Source organism: Cariama cristata, unplaced genomic scaffold, assembly GCF_000690535.1.
Source record: "Cariama cristata isolate BGI_N322 unplaced genomic scaffold, ASM69053v1 scaffold2675, whole genome shotgun sequence".
In the NCBI taxonomy this organism is placed as follows: Eukaryota; Metazoa; Chordata; class Aves; order Cariamiformes; family Cariamidae; genus Cariama; species Cariama cristata.
The window spans coordinates 28022-52858 of record NW_009616759.1 but is presented as its reverse complement, the minus strand read 5'-3'; the positions used below and the strand labels follow the sequence as shown (position 1 = coordinate 52858).

Here is a 24837-nt window from a genome sequence, read left to right as displayed (position 1 = left end):
TTTTTTACACATTTGATGTTTACTTTTATTATCTGTTGGTAGTATTGCTTGTTACAAGTAGCTGTTGCTGCTAGTATTTTTTCCCACCTGGAGAAATATATTATGACTAAGTTGCTTACACAAGCAAGCTCTTTCTATCTTATTTCTGTTGGAGATGTTGCAATAAACAATGTTTATGATTCTCTCCTGAGATCAGTCTCGCCAGAACAGTGTCCAAAAAAAAAAAGCTTCAAGTACATCCGAGTCCTTGTTCTTTTATACTTTAATCTTTTTATCACTGACTTTCTTATCTGAATCATTCTTTAGGGCTGCAGGGTTCTGGTTGATGCACGGGACAAACTGGGGATCCCTTGGCAGTACACAGAGAATGAGAAGCATGGAATGTTTTTGATGGCTTTTGAAAACAAAGCTGGAATGCCTATAGAGCCTGCCACCTTCCAGCTGTATGTACCTGCACTGGGCGCGCTGTGGAGGGATTCGGGAATCAAGGAAGCCTTCAGCCGTCGGAGCGAGTATCAGCTGGTGAGTACATCTATCTTCATGCTGGGAGGAAAAAAGTTCCCTGCTGTATAAATCTCTCTTCAGTTGAAAGATTGCTTGCTTTGTGCAAGATTTAGCCATCATATGAGCTGTTTGTAGTAATGTTGTAAATCTGAGCACTTCAGCAGCAGAAACAAGTGGTAATTGGAGCCAAACTTGAAAAACTACATGGCAGTAAGAGGGAGTGGAAAAGGCACATGACTGGATAAACTGGAAGAGCAGGAGGAACCAAAAAAGGCAGGAATTGGTTGAACTAAAAATATTTTAGCAGCTCAGTAGGTCTGTTCATAGTAGGTCACTGATGAAGGCCCACTTAATTTGTAACTTTCCAGTCCTGCCAGCTTGCACTATATTGATACTGGCAAACTATTCCTGCATGCAGATCTTTTGAAGTGAATGCAACACCCATTCTGGCTGCTGTTATTTGACTGTTTCTTTTCATCCTGATGTCTGCAAGTGAAACTTGGATAAGCAACTGAAAGATGACAGTGAGCGTAAAAATGTGCTATCTTCCTTGCTTTCTTGTTACGAGGTTTTCAAGCTTTTGTGCCAAAATAGCTGCACTTCTTGTATGGAGTATGTTTCTGACAGCTTTTCAATTCTTTTTTTCTTCCTGTGTACAAGATGGAGATGCTTTATTTTTTTTCTTTCTTCCCTGTTCAGTGAAACAAGGTAACTGATCCATGCAACCTAGTATCATGGTTACTAGTTCTTGGAAAATTATATGGGATGATTTCCTAATTGTTCTAATAAATGTATCTCTATGATTTTAGCATATTAATTATACTTCAATTTGCAGGAAGGAGTCTTTGTTTTGTGTGTTCTGTCCCCAAACTGCATTCAGATTTTCTTTTTTTAAAAAAAAAAAAGTGAGTGAGTTAAAGGTGAAATTCTTCATGCCTGGATATATTATCAATGTTTAATTAGAGGAGTTAGGTGGAGGATAGAAACGTGGCTTTTTACAGTCTCCCTTAGACTCTTATGAAGGAGCTCAATATAGCTAAAGGAAAACTAGAGAAATTCAGTAGTGAAATTCTCATCGTTTGTTTCCTCATGCTGCTCCTCTACATGGGTTCTCAAATGTCTAATACTCTAGTTAAACTCATGTTGCAGCCCTTAGGTACTCATCTGTCTCCAGTAAGAAGATGCCTATTTGAGTCTTGTTGCATATCTTTGAAATCTGTCTCTGATGTATCTTGAGACTGCTAAGTGGCTAAAGAATAAATAAAATGGCTAGGTAAAAGTGTCACAGGATGATTGTATAAACCTCATTTTCTTAGGCTGAAAATTTAATAATTTCCATGTTACAGCACTGGGGATGGGAGGGATGATGTGGAGGCAGGAGAGAAGATAGATTAATTGTTCTATAATTCGTAGTGTCTCTAGACACAGACTAAGACTTTGCTGTTCTAAGCACTGGTCAAATGTGGAATAAAAAGATGGTTCATGCTACAGGGAACTTGAATTTAACATGAGACAACTACTAAGAGACTCCAGTATAGTAAGCAATAATTGCATTTGCAGCCTCTTAAGAAACTTTTTTTTTCTGGGAAATGCTGTGATCAAGCATGGATTTTGATTTTAGGGGGAGATTCAGGCTGGGATCATGTGGGAGGTTCGTCCCTGTACTGGTTAGCAGTAAAATTGCATCAAACTGGAAAAAAGAAGTGCAGTTTGTTGAGTAAATAGCATTCCAAGGCTAGTAGGCCTACCTCTGCATTCTCTGGCTTTGATCGTTAAACAGGAAATACCAAAAAATAAAAAAGCCCCACAAAAACCCAGCATACAGGCATACAAGTGATCATTTAATATGCTGTCATCTTCAACATCACAGTATATTTCTATCGTGCATCTTTTTGGATGGCATTCATGTGACCTGTTTAATGTTACTGGGGTAACTGGAACTCCTGTAGGCACCAAACTGTTAACTTGTCAATAGTGCAATGATATGGTGTATTACAGAAACAACACATAACTTGGTCGTGCGCTGTGCATCTGTGGCACTAACAACTTGAAAATCCTGGGTGCTATTATTGTACTGCACAGGCTGCATCACCAGGAGAGTATAAAGTACCTCAATTGTAAATAAAAAGCGCTTACTGCATGTAAGTTTGGGGTTTTTTTATGTAATAGATTGTTCTCAAGGATACAAATGGTGCTTCTGGATTGGTCACTAAGCAAATTATTAACACTTTAATAACTTGAACAAGTTTCCATGCCTCTCTTCTAGGTTCAGTGTTAACTCTGATTCCCTGAGTACATGGGGATTGGCAGCAGTAGAATTCCTGGAAAAAAAAAAAAGTTTAAAACTGCATAACTTTTTAACAAAAGCAGGTGGTTTAAGGACATGCCTTATTTATAATTGTGTATGATATGTATAAACCCATACCTTCATTTAGTTTAAAGCCTTGCTGGATATAGACTCATGTAAATAAATAGAAGCCAGATATAGTAGACTCTGAGAAAACAAATCTTTTCTGAACTGATTTTCACTAAGGCTAAAAAAAACCTCTGCATCAGCACTCCCCTTCTTAGTAAGTATAAGTGAGCTATTAAATGGAATATGCTTGGTTTGAACTGAATTTATTATCTTTGAAGCTTTACATTACTATGGTCTTTCTGAATGCTTCTCGACAATGTTTGAAATTATAACCTTGCTCAGCACTTGCATTTTCTTCACCCTGGTCTTACAGTCAACTGAACACCAGCTTTTTTTTTTTTATTACTGTTATTTTGGCTTCTAAGCTGCAGGATTATATTGGTCTGCCTTTGAACTCTCTATATTTCTCCAGGAAGTTGTGTGACTTTTTTTAAAAATAAAAAGTAAAACATGATGGTTAGCTAACTACAGCTGAAAACTGCAGTGTACAGGTGCTTTCCTATGGTCTGTAATGCCGAGTTTAATGACTGACTCGGCAGTAGCAAACTTGTTGAAAGAAAATGACTCTGACCGTGACCCTATACTATCTGAAAGCTTCTTCTCTGGGACCAGAGAAGCTGCCTCTGGGCATTTGAGTGTTTTCTGCATCATATTCAGTGCCTGGAAGTGCTGGCTGTAAATCCCTGTCTGGGTTTGAGCATTTCAGAAGCAAGTGGGTGGTTTTTTTCTTTTTTTTTCTTCAATGTCTTTTTAAAAGCAGACTAACTGATTTCATTTTCTCTTCACAAACATCAGCCTCTCACTCTTCCCCTGCCCCAGCCTGTCCCCACCAACCCAACTTTCTCTGTTCCTTGTATGCAAGCCAAGTAGTTGTGAGACAAAAGCTTCTTTGTATGTTTGGTTACATTGTCACGTCTCTGTCCTCATTTTTTAACTACTAGAATAGGAATTCCTTTGTAATCAGTATGTGATTCTTCTCTCTTCTCCTTTGCCCTCGTTATCCTACCCCATTTTCTGTCTGTATGTTAGAAAGGAATACATTTATCATGTGTCTCAATGTCCTATAGCATTTGTTCCTTTGGGGTTGCCTGTGGTAGTTTGGGCAACTGGATGTTAATTCTTCGTTGCCAGCAGGTGGAGACAAATTCTATGTTGAATGGCTTCTTGGAGAAAGGACCTTGGGATTTCAATTATGATTTAGTTAAAAAGGGTGGAAGCTGCTTCGATTTGAGCCTAATAACATGTATTTGGGAGTTCAGGTGTATGTATCTGCAAGCTTTTTTGCACCATAAATGATGTTTCCGTTTATGTCATAAACCATGGAGACTGAGGCCAAGGTAGATACTGCTTTGGTCAAGTGGCTTGTTTTTTGGGGTTTGGTTTTGTTTTCTTCTTCCCAGGTCTCTAGTGGGAGAATGTGAGAAGCTATTTACTTTTGGTTTAATGTGTACAGAACAAACAAAATCTGAAGCGAGATTAGGTACTTTTTTGACTTCGTGCAACTTGGCATGCTTCATGTCATGGTGGGTAAAGATGGGACAAATAGGGCTTGTCAGACCAGAAAATGATACTTTTGTCACGGTCAGAACAGGTATGTTCTGTGCGCTGGCACTGTTAGCTTAAGCTAACAATGAGCAGATCTGCAAAGGCCATCATTTGGCTTCGTCAATTCTTAAATCAAAATCGATGTTGTTTTATCAGATTTTTTAAAACATGCACATGTGTTTTGGCTTTAAATCTCCATCCTAACTACTCTTAGTCAAAGCAGTATCTTTATTTGAATGATTCTTACTGCTTCCCTTCAAAATACCAAGTCTGTCTAGCCTGTAACTATGTATTTCAAGAGCTCCTGAATTTTTCCTGTGGTACAAGTTATATTTTCATCTCTTCAGGATTGATGGGGCTATTTACTCAGAACTCCAAAGCCCATTTGCAGTTAAGGCAACTGTGCTGAGTTATTCACATGCAGCTAGATTAGCTTCTGACTTGTGCATGCAGATACTCGCCCTTCTTGATACATAAAAGAGAATGGCCATCCAAGGAGGCTGCAAAAGGCATCTGTTTTAATGCAGTAAATCTTAATATATAGAATATATTCATGATCCATCACTAGAGTATCAATTTAAATTTAATTGTTATTATTGAGGTATTATTATTATTGATGTTCACTGCACTGTTGAAAGAATTTCTAATGTTTTAATGGCTCCTTTAAAAAAAAAAATTATGTCAGCATTAATGGGAAGTAGTGGTTCCTGAGGGGGAAGAAAGGGGCTTGCAAATACAGACATAAATTTACTACTGTGTCCATAGCTATTTTTAGATCTGTGCACAGGGAATTGTATGGAACGCTTCCATTAATACTTCAAATACTAAGAGCTTCTGAAGCCTTGAATGTGGGAAAACTCTGGAAAATGTTTTAAAACCCCTTTCTTTTATATCAATTCACCATTCTCTGGATGTTTGGAGATGTGGGGGTTTTGGGGATATTTGTAATAGGACACGAGTCACTCCCCTGTGAATTAACTATGGGTTGGTTGTGTGGGTTTTTTCCTCCAAGCAGACACTGGAAATAAATCAAAGTGGCTAAATTATGCCTGCCAGAACAGATAGTGTGCTGGAAATGTTGCATAGTCAACAGCCTGCTCCTTGCATTAGTATAGCTTTGTTGCTACATTCTCCTTATGCAAGGGGTCAATGGCTTCGAAGCCTCATAGGCAGCCAGCTATGTGTGTTGGGTAGTATGGAGGTGAGGCAGTAATCATTCACACTAATTCTTGTTTCAGAGTGGACAAACTGTTGCTTAAATGTCTTTATTTTGGTATGGAAATACTAGGTATGGCAGCAGTGTAAGATGATCGGGAGTTAGGCTGCTGTAGCGTATGGAGGTTATGTGGCAGCATTTGACTGCTTCTAGAAGCCAAGTGAATTGAGGGGTTGGGCAGCAGAGTACTGACTTGACATAAGTAGGTGACTTTTGAAGTAGCATGTTATGTGAAATCTACAGGAGTGGGGTGTCTTTTGTCAGAATTCTTCAGTGCACTTTAATAGAGATTTCTTGAATTCTTAAGTAAAAAGTTGCCAACTGCTCGTTTATCTTTGAGATGCAAGGGCAGAGTAGAGTTAGCCTTAAAAGCATGTTTCTAAGCATTTTACTCTTCTTGCAGCATGTATGCCACAGCACTGAAATGCAGGAGTACTTGTGCCTCGTATTAACATAATGTACTTACTAATGCCCTTCCTCCTGAGGAAATACTGAGTGTCAAGTCAACTCCAGCTTATACAATTGGCCATAACATAAAAATGAGCTCTTCTTTTTGCAAACTGCTGTTTGAATATGAGCTTACGCAAGAGACTATGAATATTGCTTATTTTGTAAGGATCACTTTTTTTTCAGAGCCGTGAAACTCACCTATTTCATCAGTGAAATCCATTGGAGCTTGACCAGGAAATACTGAGTGTCAAGTCAACTCCAGCTTATACAATTGGCCATAACATAAAAATGAGCTCTTCTTTTTGCAAACTGCTGTTTGAATATGAGCTTACGCAAGAGACTATGAATATTGCTTATTTTGTAAGGATCACTTTTTTTCAGAGCCGTGAAACTCGCCTATTTCATCAGTGAAATCCATTGGGGCTTGACCAGTGCTGGTGAGATGTACAAAGGAAATAACCACACTGTTCAAAATGCCAGCATGGGAAATCTTGTTAATGCATGTAAGTGGGACTAGGTGGCAACTCTTTGCCAAATTATTTCTGAGATTTGCTTGGGTATTACTAGTGTGCAGAACTCCTGTGAAACTAAATTATTGCTGGGGAAGTTATGTGCATTTTTTCTTTTCTAGATCTAGATGGGACATACCACTCTGACTCAGAACTCTTTTTTAAAAACAGTGGATTGACAGTAGTGCTACAAACAAACTCATCTTTGCTGTTGCTGGTCCTTGATATTTTGTAACAACACAGTGTTAATGCTGAAAGTCAAGTACATATGTATCTACCGATGTTAAACGAAACTTTTTTTTAAAGCTAATTGCAAAGCTGTGGATGGTAAATAGGGGTGTTTGAATTTAGCTATTACACTTCAGGATGGATAGTGCTATGTAACCTAAACCTTCCCTTACATTTGCCACTTGTTTGCTGTTCTAAAAATAACAGTATTAGTCTGTCATAATCTGATTTTATGTTAGAATTCTGAAACAGTGGCTTAATCAGACATAAGATGTCATATTAACTTAAAAGATTGTTAACTTGCAGACTTTTATCTATGCATCTTGAATAATATCCTGCTCTGGACTCATACAGCAGGATGAGTTATGGAAATGTTTCTCTTTAGCTAAATATCTAAGCAAGGTTTTATGCCATTATTGTGGCAATTAAGTGCCAGAGGTCCAGATTTAAATTCTTAGTTCTAGTTCTGTCCTCTAATCCCAAGACCTGAAAAGTTTATGGTTAAGTTAGAGTTTGACTCATCTTTGTACAGCAAAATAAGTTAATTGCTTGTTTAAGTATAATACTGCAAAACATTGTGGCTGGTCTGTAGTAGGAAGGATTAGCAGTTGGTGTCCCTGGCTTCTAATCCTGTCAGACCAAATAGGAAAATTTTTTTCAGATCAAAGTCTCAAGTAAGAACTCTCAAACAAAAGTGGCATTTTGTTCAAGGAGGTGAGAGTTAGTGAGTTATAGTTTGGGCTTTATTGAAAATTGAGAAGTAACATAAAGCAAAATGCAGCTGGAGACCTTTGCACAAAATTCTGTGGATATTGGCTAATACTGTGTAGTTTGTTCAGTTTGCATCTACAGAAGTTAAATGCTCAGTCTCCTGTACATTTACAGTATTCTAAAAATAAATGCTTAAATGGGATGTGTTAATGGGCCTGCTGCCACCAGAAGAACTCCCTGAGCAGCATGTTGTTTGGCTGTACCAATGCTAGAGTGTCTTGACAGTCACTGAGATTCAAATTCAAGACTAAGCTGGAGCAGGAGGCAGAGTTGAGGATGCCTTCATAACACATTGTCTGTCTCCTGTGCCAGGGAATGCTTCACTGGATAATCTCAGTTTTGATTTAAGTGCCACTGAGCAAGAGGTGAGAAGAACTTGCATTTAAAGTAGACTAGATTCAAAACCATTTAGAGAATCAAAGGTCATAAATAATTTTTCACTGCAAATCCCTTTGAATTCTAGCAAAATCTACTTGTGCAATATCTTTTCTCAATGACAGAAGCCATTCTCTCAAGCGGAACCATCCATAGAAAGCTGTGTGATGGGTAAAACGGTTATTAGCTGTTCTTAAATACTTTCTGCTATTGGAGAGAAATAACAGGAACCAGAAAGGTCACAAATTAGGTCCTTTTCAAAACAGTGCAAATGGAAAAGTGTTAGAGAATAGCAATTTGTTACAGTACCTACCTGAAGCCTCAACCAAGGATTAAAGCCCTCTGTACTAAATGCTCTGTGGAAAAATAAAAGGATTCTTGCCATGAATTGCTCCTGGCCTTAGGTTATGACAAAACGCAGCAGCTGGATGAAATGTAGCCTGCATGGAACTGGGAGGATAAGTTGGAAAGTAATGAGCAGATCATACATAATAAATAAGTGGATAACAAGAAATTGATATGCCTACCATATGGGAACTGAGATGGATGCTGAATAAAAAGAGCTGTGCTACTGGGTGTTCCAGGGCTCTATAGTGAATTCCCAGCACTCAACAGTTTTTCCCTTTTTTATTTAAAGATCAAAAACTTAGGGCAAAATCACTTCTAAAGTCTGCAAAATGTACAGTGCATTAATGCACTTCATTAATACTCTGCTGTCTATGGATACCAGAAGGTTGAAATTTGGATTTTTTTTATGGCCCTACTTTTTAACTTTTAGGTTCTTGGAAGTAGATTAAAAAGCCTTGTATTTTTATGGTACTATGTAAGGCTGCATGTAGGAGTTCTTGCTTTTGGCCCTTGGATGCCAATAAATCTTGACTGTATTTGTGGTGTGGTTAAGGTGAAAGAGAAACAACTTCATAGATATGGCTCCCATGTTGAAAATTCATTATGAGAATTTGTATCTTGCCTAACGATTGCCATTTTTCTGCTTAAAAGATTTCTTTTTACTCATGTATTTTATTAAGAACAAACTTTTTTTTATCTTTACCTCTTAGTAATTGAGCCCATTAGAGAACTCTCTGAATGTCCCAAAAGATTTACAGAATAAATACTGTACTCATCCTTGCCTCTATCTGTATGCCTGTGGTAGCTGTTTTGGTTTGATGTCTTACCTTCAGCAATAGCGCTGGAACAGAAAATCTAATATTCTTAGACTGGAAAAGTCCTTTTGGCTCCCAGCTCTTGAAAATAAATGCCACCCTGCTTCTGGAAAGAAGCTTTAATTTTATTATGCATAAAATAATTAGTAAAAATACTCGGTATGTCTGTCTTTGCAGAATTGTTGTTCTAAGCCCTAATTAGTGTTACTCTAAATCTTGCAGGACTGTATTGAACATAAGGATTTGTTCAGAGCAAGTACAGCTGTAATTAATCTTTGCATTCCCATCAAGAAATGCTGGCACATGCTGTGAGAAACAAGGAAGGAAACTTTCAGTTCAGGCTGTCTGAGCCAGTACCCAACTGCAGCTAAAAACCACTGGAGTAATCTCTTTATCCCTTTCTAGTGTGCAGGAAAGTTCTGGGCAGAGACAAATCCAACCCAGTGAGCAGCCTTTAGCTTTTGATTATGCTTTTTAATTTAATGTGCAGAAAGTTTCTAATGGATCTCAATAAATCAAGAGACTTCAAAATTGGCAACTAGTATCTCCGTAGAGATTCCCAGTAATGAGAGTGTATTCCAGAAATCTGAGCAAGTTAAGTACATTTAAAGGTGTTCTCGGCATGACTAAGGGAATGTCATAAAGAGTTCCTACTGAAATTTGGTGAAAGCAGGGGAGAGCTTGTATGTGAAGTAAAGAGCATATGCATAGGTTAAAACTGTGGTAGCATGAGGACAACTTCTATTCTAGTTGCAACAAAATACCTGCATTATGCAGAGACATATGTTAGTATTTATCTGCCTGTAAAAAAATCAAAGAATATTCTTTCTAGTGGAAGGACTTCAGTTGTCAGACTGGTTTCAACCTTTCAGTCTCAAAGATATAGCTGTTATATTTGTGTTCCCATGATGTGTTAAAACTACATGCACTACTTGAAGATCCAGCAAGGACTGGCTTAGCTGTGTAAAAGTAAAGAGAGGGCTCCTGCTACTTGCTGTGTGCTAAATATGCAGTTTTCTGACCCTATGGCTGGCTTCAGGAAATTAGGGGGAAAAAAAAGGCAGTGCAAAGGAAGAGGTGAATGGTTTTGTTAAGCCTATCTCCCTGACATGGCTCACTCTCTGCTCAGAAGAGCAGTGCTGATGACGTACTTCAGAAAGTTCCGGTTTTACAGATCAGCCTATTGTACCTCATTTGTATGTTCTCTGTAGTAATTCAGACTTCTTGGTACTGGACCCTGTCCTCTCCACCTAGAATTGGGACAGCAAGCAAGGGTGATCTCGGTGTCTTTCAAAATTCTCTAACATGTTCCCTTGAGGGAAAACAGTAAGAGGTTAAGGCTCAGATTTCTCAAAGGGGCCACTGAATTTAATAGGATAATGGGTAATGAATGCTTTCAACCTTTCCTGAATATCTTAGTTTATAGTAAGCTATGTAGGATCAAGGAACAAGTAACAAGCACAGGTGAACAAATAAGCAAAACATTAAAAACTAGGTCTGGTTTTATGAGGAAGTCTTAGTGACATATCTTCTGGATTTTTATACTTAACAGATATTTGAAGGTGTTCTTGACTTTTCACACTGACAGTAGATTGTGTTTAATGAGCCTGTGTTCTTTAAAAGACAAGACCAGGCAGAAAGTTGAAAAGGAGAGTGCGGATAGGATAGTTAGGTAGCAATAACTTGCTCAGTTGGCTGTGTTGTATTCTTGCTAGCCATCCAAATCTTGATCCTTTTGCAATGACTTCTTGAAAAGATTGTAATTTTCTTTGACCTACTTTTCTTCTCTTGTTTTCCCCTGCTCCCGCTGTCTCCCTAACAAGCCTGCTCTGCCTTAAAACATTGAGTGTTTTACTCAATGGGTCACGGAAGGATAGAGCTTAGCTTGGGCTGTAGTTCTGTGATAGAGTAATCACGGTGAGCGATAGGAAACGGTGGTTTAGGGAGTTCTGCTTTGCATTATCCTCTTGCTTATGTTGGCACAACTGTTTTTTGGAAGCTCTGCTGTAAATTGGGAACGTCGTCTGAGGCAGAGTGCAACCCTATGGCTGATGGTAAGCCTAGCCGAGGTAGTGGCATGCTGTGGTGTTGGTGAAGGAACAGGCAGCTGGCATTGCAAGTGATCACGAGTGTCACCATTTGTGGTGGACACCGAGTGTCCAAACCAGGACAACGAGTCACCTTAACCTGGTGCTTGCCAAGGAGTGATGGTAGTGTCTTTATCTTGCTGATCATTCATCCAAGCCATGGTTCCTTTTCTCCATAAATCTTTCCTGATGCTAAAATAAGATGCCTGTACTTTGAGGATGCTGTTTATTTAAAATGTTTGTGTTCCAAGTTATTGGAGTATCTGTGGTGTTTGCATACTGTTCAGAGTCAAGGCTCTGTTTCACAAGTATTGACTGTAGAGGAGGATATGATGAGCAGAATGAGGGAAGAAACACAGTATTTGAGTTTTGAGTTTGTGAGACGATAGCTGTGCAACGGTGGAGGTTTTTGTAGATTAGATGACTTAAGGATTCATCTGAACATGATACTGTTCCAGGAAGATCTCTCAAGGTTGCATAGTGCCACAAGCCAACCAGCTGATAATTGAACACTAATGGAAAGAGCAGAGCTGCTCAGTTGTCTCCTGAAAGGAGAACGGTAAGGTTAGTTCAAGAATCTGCTTCTGCTTTTTCTGAACCTGCACTAACTCGGAAGGCTTTCTGTTACAAAGGCAGAAGGCACCGTGGTCTCCACCTTCTCATCCATTTGCAGCTTTACTTAAAGCGGCTCTGTGGAGTATAAATGTATTTTGCTCTATTATTGACTTAGTGTTTGGGGCAGGGGAGGAACACTTCTTGGAAACATCATGCAAGATTTTCTGTTTGAGAAAGTGGAAAACATGTTGCGCTCAGAAGTAATTTATTGACACCTTTCAAATGTCTCCTCTGTATACAACACAGATTCCTGCAGTTCAGACTGTGGCAGACTTGTGCTTCACTTGGCTTTACTCCTGAACAAACTGTTAGTGTTTGTCTGTAGAAGGTCTGCTCTCCACCCCACCCCCCCAAAGCTTATTAATTTGACTTGCTTTCCTTGATATTGGCTTAATTTAAGGTCTGCTCTCCACCCCACCCCCCCAAAACTTATTAATTTTACTTGCTTTCCTTGATATTGGCTTAATTCGACTTTGGAAAACTCAGTAAAATCTCAAACTGAAAAAATGGTGGTTTATTGATGGAACTTTTTCCCATTTAATTCCATCTCCGAGTTCTACATATTTAAGACTTTGATCTATGTAGTTTCAGTCTGGTCAGAATACAGTACTGAATCAGTGATGATGTTAGATGTGGGCAGGAGGCAAAAGAACCACATACTCTGTCCTCTTTTTCTGTCTTTTCTCCCAGTCCAGCATATGCATTCTAGGTTGCAAGGAGTTCAGATGGCCATTTGCGAAGCTGGACTGTTTTCTCCTCTGCAGTTTGGTAGGATGTGACTGGGGCTTTAATTAGGGGGGGGGGAGTTATGTGCTAGTCTGCTCAACAGCTTGTAGGAGTTTGTTAAACACACTTCAGTTGCCGCTGTGGCTTGATTAATTTACATGTGTAGATGATGTCTTAAGGATGGAAGCTAAGTCATTTATATCAAATTGGTTATTTCATCTTTAGATTTGTTTTCAGATACTTACAGTCCTTAATTTGTATAAAGCAGATGTATGTGAGAGTGAATAAAAATAAAACTTCCCATTTGATGCAAGACTTCAGAATTACTTGTGGGCTTTCTTCCTCCCTGGTAAGTCTTTTCTAATAAGCCTGAACTTCAAGATAGTAGCTTTATGATTGAGGACTGTGTCAAAGGACTTGGCTGTAGATGCACATGAAAATAGGCTGGAGTTGCACATTAATACAGCTGTTGTTCCTGCAGTTACAAACCGCATCGCACCTTGCGAGTCTTCACTCAGGGGTGTTTGATCCTTTAGTGAATCAGTACCTGAAGAGCTTTAACTTTCAGCTTGGGTAAATCAATTCCAATTTTTGTTTCAGAAGTGAAAGTAATAATGTGAGTTGTGTGGTAGGATGGATTGAAGTGAAAAATGCAGGAAAAACAATCCTGAATGTTTTGAAAGAGAACAAGTTCTGAAATCAAATAAAAAGAAGTTTAGGTTACTTGAAATCTTCATACTAAAGTGTCAATAGTGCTAACGTTTAAGTGCAAATTTGGAAGAACTTCCCTTTCTCCTCGTGCTGAAACAACCTTCAGTAGGGGAGAGAATACTTGGAATAATTGATATGTTGTGACTGGATATGAATAAATAAAAAGTTTTGAGTTAATGACTATAAATCAGATCACAGAGAAAATTTGACTTGGTTGTGAATGGAAACTGAAGTTTATTTCAGATCACGAAAGGTTGCTTGAGGTTCACTATCACTCATCTGCTAGACTCAACATGTGGTGTTGTCACTGGCACTGGAGCAGGAGAGATGAGGTTACAGGGAGGGCAGTCACTTCTTGGATGGAACCCTCTCTCACAGACCCAAAGTACAGCTTTGAACTAATGAAATAAATGTTATTCTCATATGACACGAGACAACTTGATCACTAGTGGTCTAGGGGATTTACAGGTGCGTGTAAAGGTCAGACTTCATAGACGGCAATACCAATCTCGGTGTGTGGGGGTGAAAATGAGATGTTGAGTAGCTTCTCAGTGCTGAGAGCAAACTAATACATGTCGTGAAATCCCACCGATTTGAGAAGTCACTGGGAAAGCAATCATAGTTAACAGCTGGCAGAAACAGTGCACTTCATAGTTCCAAGCTGGTCAGTCTCTTAGAATTAACAAATACCAAACTATCACAGAAAAGGAGAAGTTTTTTGTTTCTAGGGCAAATGATTTTTGAAAAATTGGACATGGAAACTGGCTTGAGGAATCCCCAAGGCTTGCAAGCCTTGTGTTGTCTGTAAGTGAGCCTGCTGAGTGCTGAGGTAATGGGCACGGTGAAAAACTTTATAGAGAATTTAAGAAAGGTAGAATTTTTTTCTGCACTCTACTGCCCACACACTTGGTTTTATAGGAATCAAACTGTTAAATAGTACACCTAAGTGCAACTAAGACTTAACTTGCATTTTACCTCAGCCTGATTTCCACCTGAAACCTAACTTTCAGATATTGAGCAGGCTTCTGAATTTTGCAAGACCATCATTTTAGTTTACATCTCATCTAAAAATGTCTTGGTTGTATACATATTGACAAAATGAGAATTTTTTTTTTAAACAAATTCTTTAAATAAATATGAGGGATAAATGACTCTTTCCAATCGTTATAGTCACCTTTTAACAACAGACTTAGACAAATGTCAGTAAGACATGTCTGAGCTGATGTTTCCACAGAAAGTGGAGTATTAGGGCACTCTGCAACAAATGCTTTGGTGTAGAAGTGGAGTAGGAAGTATCGTTCTGCAAGATACTCAAGGGTATGCGTGTTGTAAATGCATTCAAGTGGCTTAGCTTTCCAGCTGGCCACTTGCCATGGAAAAGTCCAAGCTCAACATTCTCTCATGGCTGGTGTTGGCTGTTTTTTCAGCCCACAAGATCTAAGATATTTATTTCCTATCCCTTGATCTGATAAGATTTGAAAGGGAAACTCGCTGGTAAACTTGTGATTTAATCTTGATCAGATAGTTAGTACTGCTGACTAGATTAATTCATAAGGTAGTATTTTTTTGTCACTGTCCGTTCTTGTTCTGCACATGTCTTATGTAAACAAAGCGAGTTTCAGGTTTGCATACTGAGCTGCTGAAAACAAAGCATGGGACTAGGGTCACATAATAATGTGAGTGTGCATCATTCCTGTGATTTATAAAAACATGCAGTTGCTTCTAAATTCTGCTGTGTTAGTTGGAAATGCCCATTTTTTTCATGGCAGCTGCCCACTGAGAATAAATGAGATAATTTGCTAGTGATTGGCCAGAATCTTGGATCCATCTTTCCATTTACAGCTCGGGACTTTCTTTTAGCTGTGGCAAGATTGCTGCTTTCAGTTGCCTTCTCTTGGGCACTTTCGCCGACTGTGCTTGGAATGAGAAGTTGAGCTGGCGTGTGTTAGTCCAGCTTCACAGAGAACCTCCGGTGTTTGAGATGAAAGGGCTCTGGCAGTAATTTTAGACAATGTATTCACTTAGTTGGCAGGGAAACAGGAAGGAATCCTTTCATGGGATGCTTATGACTAGGTCTGTCGTCCACTTGTGCCAGGATGAGTGTGGGTGAGCTGGGCATGCTGCTGATGTTGTATACAGTAATGGGACTTTTTTGTTTGTTTGTTTAAACATAACTTTGATTCTTCAACATGAATTGGGTATATATCCCCTTGCATCTACTCCTTGAATCTTGCTTACCGCTAGTCAGTGAAGGCTAGGAAATGCTAACTCACTGTAGCTAATGTACGAGTCTGGTTAAGGATTTTTCTAGAATTAAAAAAAAAAGGTAGTAATTTAGCTCTTTAGTATTGCACTGTGCATATTTGTGTTTTGTTTGTGGCCAGTACTGTTTTCTCTGCTGTTTGCACCTGCTTTTCTTGCATTCATTGCAAATCTGTGAAGCGAGAACAGCAATGATGAAGAGACAGTAAGTCGGAGTAAAATCAAAACAATAGGGACTTTTGTTAATGTTTCTTGCTTTACAGCGTAGGGTGAGCCTGCCTTAGTCTATTAACGGAAAGTTCCTTTTCTCCTTGAGGTAGTTGCTAGTGTGCATATTTGAGACAAATGGACAGAATTGTTAACATAGTATCGAGTAATTTATCTCATCTACATCCTGTTGATTTAGAAACACCTAGAATTTCAGGGGAAAATATAGCTTTTTTTCCTTGCAGCACTTTCAGAAAGAGTTGCTGTATTTAATTGTTTGGAGAAGCCAGCAGATGTAGGAGTTGACCTTCACCAGAACAACTCTGTTCGTGTTAAGAGTGTTTCTTAGCTGTAAGGCTAGAATTTCACTCGGTCACAGGGATCCACAAATCTTATCACTGATGTGGGAGCTCAGATTAGCCGAGACTTTTTGGGAACAATTAAATATTTATCACCTTTTTTATCCATGTGCTGTAAAGCATACAGTTTGGCCAGTGCGTTATGTAGGATGAGTTTATAGAAAGCCATCTTGACTTGGACAAACAGATTTTTGCATTGCCTGTTTGTACTGAGCTGACAAATAATGAATTATTTTAAAATATTTTCAAACTTTAAAATGTGGTACCTACGCTGTATGGCTAGGCAGTAGAAAGAAGAGATAGTTTTTAGAAGAAGCTCGGAACCAAACAGTACTTATTTGTAGTTGGTGTGTTTGTAAGGTACAGATAGCAGCAACTTGGATAATCACTGGAGTTGCTGGATGGAAGCCAGTAGCTCAGTCTGTTGTTAAGGAGGAAGTTAACACTAGAGAGATTTGATAGTTAGGATTCTTTATGCCTTCAATATGGAAAAGTGGTTAGTGTCTGCCATGGAACTGGTGATTGAATGAAAAATTGTTTGTATTGTGTCAATAAATTTCAGTGCCCAAACAGGCAGAATATCTGTAGAACAGAATTATGGTGTAGAATGAGCATCAGCATTTCAGGGCAATTTAGGTTACTTCAGTGTCCTTCTGAGTGAATTCTTAACAAGCACATACTTGCTTATCTCCTTGGAAAATAATACTTAATTCATCAGCTGTCACAGAGAAGACGGTTTTGGCTGTAGTAAATTCATGCCCTGTTACCAGTGAGGCTGAATAGAAGTGCAGATTTAGAAGTAATCTGTTGGAAGAGCCTGCAGGTTTGGGGAGAGGGAATTGTTTGTTTATAGTTACCCCTTATGAGAGTTTTAACCCTGAGTCTTTGGGGTTTGTAAAGGGCTAGTACTTCCATTGGACAAAACCAGGATGCGGAACGTGGAGCTGTGTCTGTGTGCTCAGTTCCAAAGGATGTATGTATTATTGTGGCAGGGTGTTAACCTGCTTGTTGTGTCCAGTAGGTCTCACTAAGAAAAGCGTTTCCTGTGTCTCTCTTTGCTGGTGAGGTTTTGGGTTCTAATCTCAGTACCCAAAAACTTGGCTGATCTAACGTCTCTAACGTTTTCAGATGCTAGTCTCCTAGTTGTTTTATCCTACTTCTGTGCTCATAACCTTGCTCTTCCCTTGCATCTCTGCTTTGGATATCTTGCTTTATAAAACATCCGAAACTGTAACATTCCAACCCCTTACAATCAACAGGTGATCAACATCCCAGGAAACCTGGCAAAACTGAGATCTTGGTATTTGTCTAAAAAACAAAAATTTCACTTGCAAGTTAGCATTAGCATCGCATTGTCAGTATGTCTCTGGCAGTCCTAACAGAATAGTACCTTTATATAAAGGCCAACTTTGGGTGAAATTATGTGTCAGTGCTTTAAGTCCGTCCCATTTGTGTATCTGAGATCTCAGAGGTTAGAGGCTGGGAGATTCCCAAACTTCTTTCTGGAGTCTCCTGGATTTCCTCTGTTTCTCAGCCCTGCTGCTGAATACAGGGTAGGATACAAACACCACTGTTCTTGTATTCAGATCACTGTTGCTTTCGCTTTGCAGATTCAGCTGCAGTTTGTGATAGTTACTTACAGTATCTGTTTTTCTGTGTATTTTGCTGTATTTGTGGGAATCTTGTTACGTCTGTATTATATGGTTCCTTGAAGCGTAATGTTTCCTTCCTATGTGGTTTAATTCATCATCTGAAACAAGCTAAGACTGACAGGTCTACCTTAAATTGTGCACTCTAAATTTAGCAGCTCAAGACAGAATGATCAGGAAGGGCTAAATTAATATTATGTCAAAAAGGCCTTGGGACAAGGAAAGGAAAAAAGCCAATTTGGGACAGAGTTCCTTTTCAGGTCTTTTAGCTCAGAGCAGAATTTAGAGGAACTGCTTTTCAGAGGAAAAGTCTGAAATGAGCCTATATTTTAGGGAACTGGACAATAGGATGTTTCACTATCATTTATGATCTGACCAACTGTCACTTTGAATAACTGGCTGCGGGTTAAAGTGACAAGTAGATGAATTCTAGCCTTGCAGAACATTTCTTATTACTGAGTTCCTATGGGTATTTTACAGCAATCTACATATGATCTGTTGAGCATTTGTTTTCATGAAATGAATACTGCTTGGGAATTCTGCCCAAGTGTTTTCTGCTTGCTTTTTGCAATGAGGCTATCAATGGCAAGGGAGGTGATGCCAGTTTAGTTGTAATATTTCTGTGGAGAGATTTCTTATGTGCTATGAACCTAGCCTGAAGGGACAGAGATGTTAAATTCAGTTAGTTATTTTCATGGTGACTTATTTGGAGCTAATGTTAAGATGACAGTCATATAGTACAAAATATATAGAATGAAAACTTCTAAATGTTGTGGCTTTTGCCCCTTGAGAATGCTATGTTCAGAATAATCTAGCATATAAAAGAAGAGTTCTAGAGCACTACTTCAGAAAGCAAGAGTATATGTTTACATTTTACCTTTCTTCTACACCAGTCAGTTTTTAAGCAAATTGTACGATTTTTCTCTGGCTTCACCAAATTTTATCGTGCAGATAGGGCGGTTAAAAAAAAAAAAAAAAATCCAATAGCAAGGCTGCATTGTGAAACTTGTGGGCTCATTTTAGGCCTTCTGTTTGTGTTTCTTGATTCCCCCAGTTCCCAGATGTGCAGTGACTCATCCTACTGAATAATGGGAACAGCATCTTTTATTCCTTCACTTAGTCCCAGTTGGCAAAACCGTTACTCAGAGGATGTGTATTGCATAGGGAGAAGAGATTAGCAGTGAGACAATGAATCATCTGAGCATTTGTGGTAACTCTTGTGTGGTGAGCAAGAAGTTAAGGAAGACTAATGGTCTGTACTACGCTCTGGTGTACTAAAAAGGAGTATCTGAATTATGTAAAATTCATAACTCGGAGGTCATTCTTGCCTCCCCCACCACTGTCCCAGAAAAGACAGGGCATGGATGGAAGACACCATTTTGACATCTTGATGTATTATCAAGGAGGATGAAGAAAAAAAAAAGCAAAATAGATGATGGTCATCTTAGGCTTTGTGATATAACTTTCAAATGTGAAATACACTAATAAACTACTAATTAAAAATTAGAAAAAAGTCAGTACAGGCATGCTTCACTGACATACGCTGTGACAGAATGGTGCTTTGTATATAAGTACTGTGCTGATTGAAATGAAATAATGTCTTTCAGATTTTAAGAGTATTATTTATGAATATTGTTAGAATATTTTTTGAAAGGATATAATGTACTAGCAGGGAAATACAAGGATATTTCAGTCTTTTTAAATCTGAAACCAGACCAGAAGCTCAACAATCTTCTGTGTGTAGTTGATCTGAGGAAGTTTCTTGAACTGCCACAGTTTTTCTTGACGCACAAGCCCGTAAGAGATTGACACATCTGACGTGGACCTTTTTTGTTTGTTTTTTTTTAAGTGAACACACCAGGATGTGATTATCTTTAGGTATTTAAATATAGTATAAATAACTTTGACTTTCATTTCTATATTGTTGCTTGGAAGCATAGTTCAAAATAGATTGCAATGTTCAAAAAACTGCTTAATTTTTTTTCATTAGAACTGTTACAATAGTGCAATTGAAGTTGTCAATCTGTGTAAAAATATTTTTAGTATCTGATGAATCCATTGCAAATACTTGCTTCCGCTTCTATAGGAAGTCGTGCTAGTGAATCAGAAATAGTTAAGATCTGGAAAAGGAGAGCATTTGAAGTGCTAAGCCAACTTTTGAATGAAGTTGAATGGCTAGATGATTTTGGAGAAGCACTAAGAATTTATGCCGAAAAAGCCAAACCAGCTTGTTTATGGTCAGTGTCTTCAAGAGAAAAAAAATAGTTCAACATGAGAGAGGCAGCTGATACTATTTTTTTCTATTTTGATAATTTGCCTCGAATGGAAAACCTACCTTGATGAATAATTCATGTACTCTGTGTGTATTTTTTGTATGCATACATATATATACACACACGTGTATATATTTGTGTGTGTGTATAATACCCAAAGCATGAGATAGCTTTGCATAAACAATAATTTATCAGTGGACTTCAAAATTGCATTCAAGTGCAGCTTGATATAAAGCTAAAAAAATTGCACTTATAATTAATATTGCTATTTATTTTCCCTCGATGACAAGGGAAAAAATTAAGATAAAGGAATGTTCAGTTAATACAATTATTCTGATTAAAAGAGCTAATACAAAACAGTCTTAACACCTGGAGTTTCCGTATTTTCCTGTGCTGCCTGCTCACTGACCTGAAATACCCCATGCACATCCCAGAAGAAACCAAGTTTTCTGTGAATCAGACTAAGATGTAGAGCAAGCTTACTCGAGAAGTCTTTGAAGCAGGAACTGGACCCACACTTCCATAGGCCATAACACAGGACTTAATCGGGAAATGGTCTTTAAAGTATTGGGTTTTGAGAGTGTTTGTGGGTTTAGGGTTTTGGCATTGTTTTTCTTTTTTTTGTTGGGCTTTTTTGTTTTGTTTCCCACCCCACCCCCTGCCTCAGGTTTGTGTGCTTTAATGTTTTGAGCTTTTCTTAACTTCAAACCCTCTGGAGCTTGTCAGGGATTTGTTGTTTTGACTGGAAACAGATATTTTGACTTAAGTACTGGATGTCTTTGAATTCTGTGCTAGAAGAGAATATTCAGACATCTTCAGATCTGTCAGACCATGCATATGGTGTACACACTTGTTCCAGCAACCTGACTTGGTTACCCAGCTATCCAAGGGTTTTGTAATTACTACTTAAAATTTCCCAGAATGAATTATTTGGCTTAATTGCAATGTTATGAAGAGCTGTGTAAGAAACTAGAGAAGTCTCGTTTCCGTAAATCACTGCGGAAATGAACATGTATTTCTTTCATTAATCAGATTCTTTTCTTACCTTCTTATAAATGTGCAAAACGTTAAACTGATTGATGCATGGGGCGGGAAATAGGGGAGGCAGAAGCTGTAAATCAGGTGAACTTGCTTGTGTGTCCCAGCAGTTTACATGCATACAGCTGTTTCCTGCTCTGAGCGTGGGAGGGTGTATGGACAAGGCAAGGACTCTTAAAGCAACTGGGTAGAAAATAGGAACAAGTTGTATCAGAGACAGCCCGTTTGAAGTTGTCTTGTGCTTTGTCCTACACAATGTCTTTAAATGTGCAACAGATCGAGAAGGTTTGTTGGGTTTTTTGTAGCTTCAGTGACCTTTTTGGGCTCTCCCATCTCCTAGATATGACTAATGCTGTACAGGAAGACCTTTTCTGTTATTCATGCGGTCTGTGATATCTCTTCTGATCCAACAGAGTGCCAAAAAATACAGGAAATTACTTTCACCTTATGAAAATTCATGATTGTAAGGAAGCTCTTAGAGCAATTGTTCTTTGGAAACTTCCCCCCAAAAAAGTAATTTTTTTCTGCATGTGATCCACTGTAAATCTTTTGCGATACATGGTAGTTTTTTGCAAATATATGTGTTCTGTCTCCTTTATGAAAAGACCCAAGTATGTACTTGCACAGTACACTGAATCCTCTGTCCGGTCTGATTCTTCAAAATGAACTGTTGTGTTGGCATCTGTTTACAGTTGTACTGGAGGGGAATAATTCTATTCTGCTGTCTCAAGCCTATAGTGTAGAGGGGAATATACGGCTTAAGAATTTATATTGCTGTTGGAATCCGAGATGGTATTTTGAGAATTTTCTCACTCTGAATTAGTGACTTGGTGAGGGCACCTACTGTCAGTTTGGTCATTACTGACATGGCCCTGATCTGTGATATGTAATGTGTTTTGCTGCCTGGAATTATTAAAAGGCAGCAGGATTTTCCATTTTTATCATTCTTATGACATGGCTACAACTGCAAGACACATGTCCTAAACAATGAAGAATACTTTCTTACTGAACAGATCATCTTCATCTGAAGAAATGAAAGGGAAGTGTTTGAAGGAGAATGGGCTTCTGCCAAAGACAGTTTCACTCCAGAAGTAAAGTCTGCATCTACATGGAGACAGTTTTATTACTTCTAAAAAGCATGTGCAGGACTTGTTGGATCCACTAATGAGAAGTGGCACTTGATTTGAGTGTGATACATGGGCAAGCTTGTTTAAAAAAAAAAAAGAAAGAAAGAAAAAAAGAAAAAACACACAAAAACCCCTCACAAAACCTCTTTATGCATTTTCACACAAGAATTTTCCTTGTAAACATTGTATGTTCTTCTCAATATAACTGCTAAAGGATTTTGTACAAGATGAGCAAATGCATTATTAAAACTCTTGAGCCTAAAAGAGCAACTATCTGTAGAAGAGAAAGTCCTTCAGAATATTCCTTTTTTCTTTTTTTTGGATAAGCAAGTCTAGCTTAAATCTTTCACTTTTCTAAAGATTTGCCAACCAGTCTAGGATATGCTTTTGTTCACTGTTATGTATTTTAAACAAAATACATTGATTTCTTATAAATATGTTTCATTTTCATTCCCACCCAGTGTCAATTAACTGCATTCATTGTACAAGGGGAAAAAAAAAAACCTAATTCTTTAAGGCAAAGGACTGTCTTTAATAACACTTCCTTTTCATTGTAAAGATTTACTTGGTTGATTACTCAGATCTCTACTCAACCTTGATTTTTCTAGAACTAACAGAAAACTGCTTTTAGAAGAAATAATACCTTACCTGCATGTTGATAGTATATTATGGCAGCTCCACTTCATTATCAGCAGTTTATGTGAATTAAGCTGTGTAGTACTATTTTTTTCCAGCTCCTGAAGCATATCAGGATGTTGTCCAAGCTTCCACTTGTGATATTGCTCTGTGAGACCTGAGTGCATGCTGGAAAGTGAAAAGGCTATAGTTCAGTTGGATTTGCTATCCTAGAAACAAGCTTAGTTCCCATCTCTTTCCTTTTCCACAGGGTGAATCGGTAAAATACTTCCTGGATAACCTGGATCGGATCGGTCAGCTGGTAAGACAATACTTTCTCTTTCTGAACCAAAAGACCTCAAGGAGGTAATGGAAGCTTGGGTGTGCTATGATTAATGCTTTTTGGTTTGTTTTTGTTTGGTTGGGCTTTTTAAAATAATAATGCATTAAGTAACTTCAGTGTTCTTTCTCTAGAAATAGTAAATTCCAGCCTTAATAAACTGGAGCTTAGTATTTGCTTAATCTTTTTTGACAGACAACAAATATTGTTTATGGAAGTTGTGTTTATGCATATGTTGTCTTTTATCAGTCCTTCTATACAGTCTCTGGATCTCATTCACTCTTTGTGGTGATCTGATGGCTGGTGCTACTTAAGGTAGCAGAGTGAAGCCTTACCAAATAAAAAAAATTACTAGCACTCATAGGATTCAAAATCTGTAATGAAAACATATGTCAGGAGACTTGCAGGAGAAAGAAGGGAGATTATTTTCCTAAATAGTAACAGTGATAATCTTCTGAAGAACAAATATCTCTACAGTGGTGGGCTGGGCCACAGCCTGTGGTAGAACATGTTACTGTACTTGCTGGTCATGGAGCATGAACCTGGCAAAAGTATTTCCACTAAAGCTTGCAAGATGTTCTTTGTAAGAGTAATGAATTATGGGAAAACTAGATTTCAAAAAAAAAAAAATAATTCTTTCAGTGGTGACTTGGTGATGTGCTTTACTGAACGCTACCTAAATGACAATAACACTGTAGCTAAGAATTTTATGAAAAAATAGACTTCAGCCTGAGAATGAGAGGCTTAAAGGGCAAAAATGTGAATGGGTACATTACTCCCATGTTTTTATTCTCATATGTCTCGGGATCTTCTGTAGCTGTTTACTGATGTGTTGAGATAAATGGTCAACAGTCCATTATTTTAAAATAGAGTATTCATTCTTCACTTGATAATTTAAAAAAAAGGCTCTTGTTGATTCCCGCCCCCCCCCATCACTTCAATATTCTGGCATTAGCCACCATTTTTTAATGACTTTTTTTGACCCTTTTCTCCTTTCTTTTACAGAACTATTTCCCCAGCAAACAAGATATTTTACTGGCTAGAAAAGCCACCAAGGGCATAGTAGAGCATGATTTCATCATTAAAAAAATACCTTTCAAGATGGTGGATGTAGGTGGACAGAGATCTCAGCGTCAAAAGTGGTTCCAGTGCTTTGATGGAATAACTTCGATTTTGTTTATGGTCTCCTCCAGTGAATATGATCAGGTTCTCATGGAAGACAGACGCACAAATAGACTTGTGGAGTCGATGAATATCTTTGAGACAATAGTCAATAACAAGCTTTTCTTTAATGTTTCTATTATCCTATTCCTCAACAAGATGGATCTTCTTGTAGAGAAGGTAAAGACTGTCAGCATTAAGAAGTATTTCTCGGACTTCAAAGGCGACCCTCACAGGCTAGAAGATGTTCAACGTTATCTGGTGCAGTGCTTTGACAGAAAGAGGAGAAACTCTCTTCCATCACTTCACCACTGCTATAGACACTGAAAACATCCGCTTTGTGTTTCATGCCGTGAAGGACACAATCCTTCAAGAGAATCTGAAGGATATTATGTTGCAGTGAAGGAGAGCAGCTGATATTCTGTTAAAATTTGCCAGAGGGTTAGATCAAAGTTTTTATCCTTTCTTTATGGCCCTTGCATGTGGTGTA

General features: G+C 38.3%; 1 protein-coding gene across 1 annotated transcript; it reads left to right on the top strand.

Moving 5' to 3' along the window:
- Window positions 1-303: 303 nt before the first annotated feature.
- GNA12 (guanine nucleotide binding protein (G protein) alpha 12) lies at window positions 304-24750 on the top strand (the record flags this gene model as incomplete). The annotated part of the gene is given in 4 exon segments (XM_009700271.1): window positions 304-522; window positions 23118-23168; window positions 24192-24637; window positions 24639-24750. Coding segments are annotated over 4 exon segments (828 nt in total), but the record flags the coding sequence as incomplete, so codon positions are not given.
- Between the last annotated feature and the right edge of the window lie 87 nt (window positions 24751-24837).